The following is a 9281-nucleotide window of genomic DNA, read 5'->3' as shown; positions in this document are numbered from 1 at the left end:
CCCTGGTCACAGGGTTGCATGGAAGAAGTTATAAAGTCAATAATGGGGGAAGGAGAAAAAGCCTGGAGACTGGTGTCACTGGCAGAATGAAGGCGCTGAAGGGGAATGTGAAAGACTGTTTGTATTGTATTGTATTGTAGTAAAGCCTATGGGCTCCAAACTGAGACCAGAGCCCCATGGGACTAATTGCTGTAAAAACAAGTAGTAAGAACCCAATCCTGGCCCCACAAGAGTTCACAATCTAGATGGAGCAAGTGGGTGAGACTCCAAACAGGATGAGTGTGGCCGGAAAAGAGAAGTAAAACAAGAATCTTTTGCATAGGAAGTGGTAGCCTTAGCTCGCCACTTGCCTCGCCATTATGAGATACAAGATGTAGGCTCAGGAAGAGGATTTTTCACTGAAGAATTAAGGGGAAGAACTAGCAGCTTTCCCAGACATCTACAGAGAGCTAAGCAACCTCACAGTGTTCTGTTCCATCACGCATCATCATCAATCTGCAACCTATCCTGGAGAACAATAACAATAAGAAATAAATAAAATAACCCCTCACTCTCCCACACCTTGGGAGACAGGCCAGTCCTCGCTTACAGACAGCCCCCCAACCTGAAGCAGATACTCACCAGCAACTACACACCACACCACAGAAACACTAACCCAGGAACCAATCCCTGTAGCAAACCTCGTTGCCTACTCTGTCCCCATATCTACTTTAGCGACACCATCAGAGGACCCAACCACATCAGCCACAACATCAGAGGCTCATTCACCTGCACATCTACTAACGTGATATATGCCATCATGTGCCAGCAATCTCTGCCATGTACATTGGCCAAACCGGACGGTCCCTACATAAAAGAATAAATGGACGCAAATCGGACATCAGGAATGGTAACATACAAAAGCCAGTAGGAGAACACTTTAATCTTCCTGGGCATTCTGTAACAGATTTGAAAGTAGCTATACTCGAACAAAAAAAAATTCAGAAACAGACTTCAAAGAGAAACAGCAGAACTACAATTCATTTGTAAATTTAACACCATTAATCAGGGCTTGAATAGGGACTGGGAGAAGCTGGCTCATTACAAAAGCAGCTTTGCCTCTCCTGGAATTGACAGCTCCTCATCTATTATTGGGAGTGGACTACATCCACCCTGATTGAATTGGCCCTGTCAACACTGGTTCTCCACTTTTGAGGTAACTCCCTTCTGTTCATGTGTCAGTATATTTATGTCTGCATCTGTAATTTTCACTCCATGCATATGAAGAAGTGGAGTTTTTACCCATCAAAGCTTATGCCCAAATAAATCTGTTAGTCTTTAAGTTGCCACCGGACTCCTTGTTGTTTTTGTGGATACAGACTAACATGGCTACCCCCTGATACTTATCACACACCATGGCTCCAATAAAACCTGCAATTGATTTTCTGGGGCATGTCTCTACTTCACTAGTGCCAAATTCATGGCCAGGAATATGGAAAGGATATTTCCAGGGCATCACAAGTTCCATGCTGTCAAATTCTACTCATCAAAATATAGAACATAACTTATGCAATACTGTAAATACTAGCCTGGGGTGAACACAATCGAGTTTGAGATTTTGTAGGTCTTGAACAATTTGTTTACAAAGATTCAGAAAACCAAAGTTGAAGTTCATTCATCTAATATACTGTAGATATATTAATTTCATGATAACTATACTGTAGTTTTGATATTTGTATGTGCCACAAAGTCCTATACATTTACTAGACTATATTTACAGTACAGTTACAATATGCATGAAAAATAACTTCATTGTAGTTACTGTGTATAATTCAATACATAATTCTTAGTTGAAGTTTACCAACATTATGAACCATTTTTTGTCAATTACATGAATTTCTTAGTAGATATATTTCAGAGTAGCAGCTGTGTTAGTCTGTATTCGCAAAAAGAAAAGGAGTACTTGTGGCACCTTAGAGACTAACCAATTTATTTGAGCATAAGCTTTCGTGAGCTCATGCTCAGATAAATTGGTTAGTCTCTAAGGTTCCACAAGTACACCTTTTCTTTTTTATTAGATATAGTGTATTGGTACATAATCTACAATTAGAGATAAGTTCAAATCAAAACCTTGGATCCAAATACCCTCAGACCTTGGGAAACCTCACATCCAACTCCAATAATCACAGAAAACCTCTCAATATAAAATGGACAGAACAAAGAGTCTGAATTTGAACTTTTCAGACGCTTTTCTATGTTGCAGTAAAAGCTTCGTTTCCTCTCCTTCTTTATGGCCCCAACTCAGTAAAGTGTCTCTATTCAAGATAGCACTTAAAACACATACTTAACTTTAATCGTGCTAGAATTAAACGTGCTTAAGTGTTGTCCTGATAGGGATGAACTTAAACACGTTTACCTGCTTTCCTAAATCAGATCCAGAATTATGTATTAGTGAGAGAAGATCCCTGCCAAAAGCTAGAGTTACATAAGTAACCTACATTTGGCATTTCATTTTTCATTCAAGTTTCTTTCTCTGCACCCTCTTCTCACAGGCTCATCTAAGTGGAATGCAAACTCACAATCAGTCAAGCTTGGTTTGAACTTTCAAACTCAATATTAAAGTTGGATCCAAATTAGGCAAGATGAGTTTATCCACCTCTAACAGAACCCTATAACTACATAAGCAAAAAGAGTTTGTTGATACATAATAATGAAGACAGACAAAACTTTAATCAGTTTAATTTACTTTATATATTGGTCTCAATCAATAAACCAAGGAAAAGGGACAAATTACTTTTCCTTGTCCCCTTCTGCTTTTATTGTTGGAGGATGAATTATTTATTTCAATATAACTGATCTGAATTGTTTGATTATTTGAAGAAGCTGTGAATAAAAATGACATTTCTCTCTCTTGCAGCCAATGCTCCTCCTGAATTAGAGTAAGTTGTAGAGAAAAATTACATTATATCTAAAAATATATATATTTAAAATGAATTCTCATTAAGTGACTAAAAAAAGTAAAATAAAATAAATGAATGAAGAAGCTTTAAAATAAAGTTCAAAAACTAGTTCATTTTTTAAAAGCATAGATTAATAGATTTTTTTTTTCAAAAGAATGGCTTAGTCTTATTAATATAAATGTCTAAACCATATTTGCTGATAAAACACTAAAGTGGTGTCTGATCTGAATAACCAGTCATTGGGTAAACACTATAGAGTTAATACATACAGAGATACACACTTCTTTGAAAAGAACTTTAAATATTACATTCACTAGGCAAGTGAGTCCCACAGGCATGCCATAATGGGAACCTTCAAAACTTTCCTAAACTCTGTACTTAAAATATTTTTTAAAGTACTTGGATATATTGTAAATTAAATATATTGAGCCTGAATCCCATTTACAGTAAAGCCTCTTTACACCACTCTGACAGGGTAAAGGGGCCTTAAAGTATATGTAAACATAGTTTAACTCTCACTTTAAGACTCCTTCACTCTGACAGAATGATAGAAAGGGGCCTTATTAAAAATGAGAATCAGGCCCACTCTATTTTCTTTTAAACTGAATCCAGTAAATAATGTAGATAAGATAAAGAGGATACACTTCTGCTGAATTTACAATTCTCCTTTGTCAGTCCATATACAAAGTCTAATGGCCATGCCTGAGTCTTAATAGCTGTTCATTTCCACAAGTTTCAGCAGCGTACTCTCTGCAAAGAGGCAAGGCTGAGTTTTGTACTAATTGGAACATCTAAAATGCATAATAATCTTTACTTTCAATATGTTTTTATTTCTAGTGCTTATTGACATATTTCTGATATCAAAGCATTTCATATTATCAAGACTTTTATTTCTAGGGTTTGAGAGCTGCTTGAGCCTTTTCCAAAATCTCTTCTCTAATTTTTGGGTAACTTGGGCATATCCTCAAAACCTAGTGAAAAAGAAAAGACGGAAAATCAATAAATTAGGCACAATCTATTTCATTATCTAATTAAAAGTTTTCTGTAGAACTTACATCATGACAAACTTCTATTGTCTCCACATATTTCTTATCTTTCAGGTAATTGAAAGCAAGTTTGAAACCTGCAGAAGGGATGGAAAAGTTGTGATTTCATTGGATTTGAATACAAAAACTACAGATAGTCTTAAGACTTAACATTTATTAAATAGCACTTCAGGCAAATAACTCTGATGAACTCATGTTAAAATATGATATAATAAAATTGCATCAAAATAATTTACTTATAACTTGTGGTGCAAATATTTTCTACAAGGGCATTTTAACTGGATTAATTTATGCATGATGTTAGCAAAATGAAAAGTCAGAAGTCCTTAAAAGAAATGTCCCTGGTAAGTAGACAGGGTTTATACACCCTTTGGACCTAACTCAGCTTGCAGTAAAAAACAGTTACCTTTTCCATAACTGGTGTTCTTCAGGATGTGTTGCTCATGTCCATTCCATGTTAGGTGTGTGTGCTCGCCACATGCACTGGTGCCGGAAGTTTTTCCCTCAGTGGTATCCGTAGGGGACCAGCTCTGGCGCCCTCTAGAGTGGCGTGCATATGCTGAAGTATAAGGAGCGCCGCCAGCTCCCCTCACCCTCAGCTCCTTCTTGTCAGAACTCCGACAGCAGGGAAGAAGGGCGGGTCATGGAATGGACATGAGCAACAGATCTCAAAGAACACCAGTTATGGAAAAGGTAACTGGTTTTTCTTCTTTGAGTGCTTGCTCATGTCCCATTCCACGTTAGGTGACTCCCAAGCAGTACCAACGGAAGCGGGTAGGAGTTCATGGACATGTAGCTTGTAACATAGCTCTGCTGAACCCAGCATCATCTTTGGCCTGCTGGGTGATGGCGTAGTGTGCCGTAAACATGTGAACCAAAGACCACATCATGGCTCTGCAAATGTCCTGGATGGGGACATGTGCCAGGAAGGCCGCCGAGGACGCTTGCACTCTCTTTGAGTGGGCCTTCACTAGAGGAAGAGGTTGGACCTGTGCCAACTCATAACAGGTTCGGATGCAGGAGGTGATCCAGTTGGAAATACTCTGAGAAGACATGGAAAGGCTCTTCATCCTGTCTGCTGTCGCGATGAAGAGCTATGTTGACATATGAAAGGGCTTAGTGCGCTCCAGGTAAAACGCCAAGGCATGATGAACGTCCAAGGTGTGCAATCACCTCTCCTCTCTGGTCTTGTGAGGCTTAGGATAGAACACCGTGAGGAAGATGTCGTGGTTGATATGGAAGGAAGACACCACCTTCAGCAGGAATGCTGGATGGGGTCTCAGCTGTACCTTGTCCTTGCAGAAGACCATATATGGCAGTTCCGAGGTCAGGGCTTTAATCTCCAACACACGTCTAGCCAACGTCACTGCCACAAGGAAGGCAACTTTCCGTGAGAGGTGGGAAAGGGAATAAGAGCCTAAGGGTTCAAAGGGCGGACCCGTGAGTCTGGAGAGAATCAGATTGAGGTCCCATTGTGGGACAGGATCCCTAATGGGAGGGAAGAGCCTTTCAAGGCCCTTCAAGAACCTGACTGACATCTCGTGCGAGAACACCGATTTACCCTGGATTGACGGCTGAAAAGTCAAGATGGCAGCTAGATGAACCTTGATAGAAGAGAGGGCCAAGCCCCGATTCTTCAGAAGGAGCAGATATTCCAAAATGGACTACAGAGAAGAGTGCGTCGGGGAGACACTATGCTCAGACGCCCAGTGGGAGAACCTTGTCCACTTCGCCAGGTAAGTCGCGTTAGTGGAGGGTTTTCTACTTTCAAAAAAGGTGAAGTTGGGGTGCAGGAGGTGACCATGATCTTGCGAGAGAAGGTCTGGGCGGTTGGGCAGCAGCCACGGGGAGGCTACTGCCATATCCAACAGCGTGCTGAACCAATGTTGGCGTGCCCATGCCAGGGCGATCATGACTCGAGCCTTGTCCCTTTTGATTTTTGACAGGACTCTGTTGACGAGCAGGAACGCGTACATCAGGAATCCTGACCAGGACAGGAGAAAGGCGTCCAAGAGAGCATCCTTGCTGAGGCCCTGCAGGGAGTAAACGTTGTTCTGCCTGGTGGCAAACAGGTCTACTCGGGGAGTTCTCCACCTCTGGAACAGTATCTGGACCACTTCTGAGTGGCGCGACCACTTGTGAAAAAAGAAGGATCTGCTAAGGTGATCTGACAGCATGTTCCTGATGCTGGGAAGGTGACAGGCTTCCAGGCGGATCGCATGCCGAATGCAGAAATCCCATAGGCAGAGTGCCTCTTGACAAAGGGCTGATGAGCGCACTCCCTCTTACCTCTAGATGTAAAACATTGAGGCCATCAGGACTCAAACCACTCGGCTGGGAGAAAAACCGCGCAGGCTTGGCAAACTGCCTTGAGCTCTTTGACATTTATATGCAACGTCATCTCCTCTGCGGATCACATGCCTTGTGTCCACATCGCGCCGAGGTGCGCTCCCCAGCCGAGGTCTGAGTCGTTGGATATCAGTGGTGATACCGAAGGTCGCGGGTTATTGAACAGGACGCCATTGAGGTCCGCTCCGGGGTTGGTTCACCACTGCAATGAGTACTTCCGGTGGGATGGTAATGACCTTGTCCAGGTGATCCCTGGATGGGGCATAGACCGTAGCCAGCCACTGCTGGTGAGGTCGCATCCAGAGCCTTGCACGGCGGATGGCGGACGTGCATGCCACCACGTGGCCCAGCAGCAATAGGCATATCCGGGCCATCATGAGAGGAAACGCAGAAACACCGGCAATGAGGTCCCCCATCATCTGGAACCTGTCGTGTGGTAGAAACACCTTTGCCCTGGTGGAGTCAAGGACCGCTCCAATAAACTCTATTCTTTGTACAGGGACTAATGTTGATTTTCCTCATTTATCAACAGGCCTAGCCTCCCACATGTGGTCAGCAGCATCTCGATGGTGTCCTGGATTTGGACCTGGTACCTGGAGTGACCCTTGACCAGTCAGTTGTTGACATACAGGTAGATCAGGATAACCCAACGCCTGAGGTAAGCCGCCACCATTGACATGCATTTTGTAAACACCCTTGGTGCCGTTGCCAGGCCAAAGGGAAGCACTGCGAACTGGAAGTGTGCGAATCCCACCGTGAAGTGGAGGAAGTGTCTGTGTCCTTGAAAGATCACTATATGAAAATATGCATCCTTCAAGTCAAGCGCAGCATACCAGTCTCCTGGATCCAGGGAGGGGATGATGGAGGCCAGGGAGACCATGCGGAACTTCAACCTCTTGAGATACTTGTTGGGGTTTTGCAGCTCCAGGATGGGCCTTAGGCCCCCTTTGGCCTTCGGGATCAGAAAGTATTGTAACGGGAGTAGAACCCCTTGCCCCTGAGGTCTAGGAGGACTTCTTCCATGGCTCCCACCTGCAGCAGGCCCTGCACCTCCTGAGGCAGTAAACTCTTGTGAGGGGGTAGCTGAAGAGGGACGGGGAGGGAGGAGGGGGTAGAAACAAATTGAAGGGTATAGCCCTGCACCACAGTATTGAGGACCCAATAGTCTGAAGTTATAGAGGCCCAGGCTGGGAGGAAAAAATAAAGGTGGTTGGAGAAGTGGAGAGAGGCAGGATCCGGGACAGTGGCTGGAATGTCACCCTTGGGTGCACCCTCAAAATACCCACTTTGACCCCTGCTGGGAGCAGGAAGAGCCAGCCTGTGACGAGGTAGAGAGCTGCTGGCCCTGACGGTGTTTGTAGCCCTGGCCCTTTTTCTGGAAGGAATCCTGACTAGGCTGGCTACGCTGCTGGTGGGGAGGTTGCGGCTTAAACTGCTTCCTCTGCTGCCCTGGGGTGTACAGGCCCAGGGTTTTGAGTGTGTTGCGTGAGTCCCTTAGCCCATGCAGCTTGTCATCTGTTTTCTCCGCAAACAGAGCTTGGCCATTGAAGGGGAGGTGCTGGATGGACTGTTGGACCTCTAATGACAAGCCTGAGGACTGCAGCCATGCTGCCCTCCTCATTGTTATGGCTGATGATTCGCCACCCTCAGCTGAAGGCTTGATGATGAATAAACCTTCCTCCCAAAAAGATCCAGTTTCTTTACCTCTTTATTTTTGGGAGTAGCCCCTGGTTGTCCCTGCCTTTCCTGCTCTTTGACTGCAGACACCACTAATGAGTTTGGGGCAGGGTGGGTATAAAGGTATTCGTACCCTCTTGCAGGCACATAGTACTTGCGTTCCACACGCTTGGAAACTGGGTTAGCGATGAGGGGGTCAGAGGGCTTTGGTAATCTTGGCCACCCCCTCATGTACTGGCAGTGCGAGTCTAGCCAGGGCTGCCAAGTTGAGGATGTTGAAGAGGGTGTCCGAGGGCTCCTCCAGCTTCTTGGTTTCTAGCCCCAAGTTCGAGGCTACCTGCCTTTGGCATCGTCCTGGGGGACCGTAGGTGGAAGCCCCATGATGTCCTCATCAGGGGATGAGGAGGATGATGCAGGTGCAGCAGGCATCATGACCTCTGTGACCTGCTCAGCCAGGCCTTCGTCCCCAGTTGTTGCATATGGGGTGTCCCAGGCATGGTGGCCTCTGTCTCAGGCAGGCAGGAGACCATAGCAGAGGGCTTGTCGGAGCCTCCTGACACCAATTTATGCCCTTGGGATGGCTGCAGGAACCCCCATGGGTTTCAAGGGTGCCATGGCATAGGCCATTGGTCCTGGGGCCACGATAGTCCCGCCAGTGCCGCAGGAAGGACTGGTGCCGCCAGTGGAGGACCTTGACCCACCTGCAGGGGTTCCTGGTCCAACTCTGAGCCCAGGGATGGAGGGCCATGTTCTGGAGACCAGGACTTTACCAAGGCCAACCAGCTGTCTTGGTTCCAGCTGTGCCCACTGTCATGCTCCGAGTGGGATCTTTACGCGGGCGACAACCTACTGTGTCGAGATCCCGATGACTGGCATTGGCATTCAGCGGATCCACAACAGTACCCCGGCAATCTACGCTGAACACTTCCTGACCAGTGCTGAATTATAGAGCAGGAGCAAGAGCATGACCAATGCCATGATGATGAGTGTTGACACAGGCACGGCGACATATGTCGGTAGGCTGGTGACCGGTACTGAGAATCCCGATGGAGGATTTCGCAGAAGCAGCATTGATCTGAAGAGGAGCTGCTACAACGCTCCCGGTACTGAGAATCCCGATGGAGGCTTTCAAAGGGGAGCTGCTACAATGCTCCCGGTACTGGGGTCGCAGGGTTGTGCATGCCTTGGTAGGTCTACACCACCTTGCCAGACTCAGATTCTTAGAGCCTGCAGAACAATAGCCAGAATCCGGAGACCGGCGCTGAGGGCT

General features: G+C 45.5%; 1 protein-coding gene across 1 annotated transcript in view; it reads right to left on the bottom strand.

Annotated features, from left to right (window-relative positions):
- Positions 1-3562: 3562 nt before the first annotated feature.
- The window catches only part of TTC21A (tetratricopeptide repeat domain 21A), a 63124-nt gene continuing 57405 nt past the window's right edge, over positions 3563-9281 (bottom strand). The window contains exons 28-29 of the mRNA XM_077809511.1: positions 3995-4062; positions 3563-3910 (exon numbers count right to left, since the gene is read on the bottom strand). Of these exons, the coding sequence (XP_077665637.1) occupies positions 3833-3910; positions 3995-4062 (146 nt within the window). The 3' untranslated portion in view covers positions 3563-3832. The remainder of the gene's footprint in view (positions 3911-3994; positions 4063-9281) is intronic.

Source organism: Eretmochelys imbricata, chromosome 2, assembly GCF_965152235.1.
Source record: "Eretmochelys imbricata isolate rEreImb1 chromosome 2, rEreImb1.hap1, whole genome shotgun sequence".
NCBI classification, from domain to species: Eukaryota; Metazoa; Chordata; order Testudines; family Cheloniidae; genus Eretmochelys; species Eretmochelys imbricata.
This window is presented reverse-complemented; position numbering and strand designations above follow the sequence as displayed.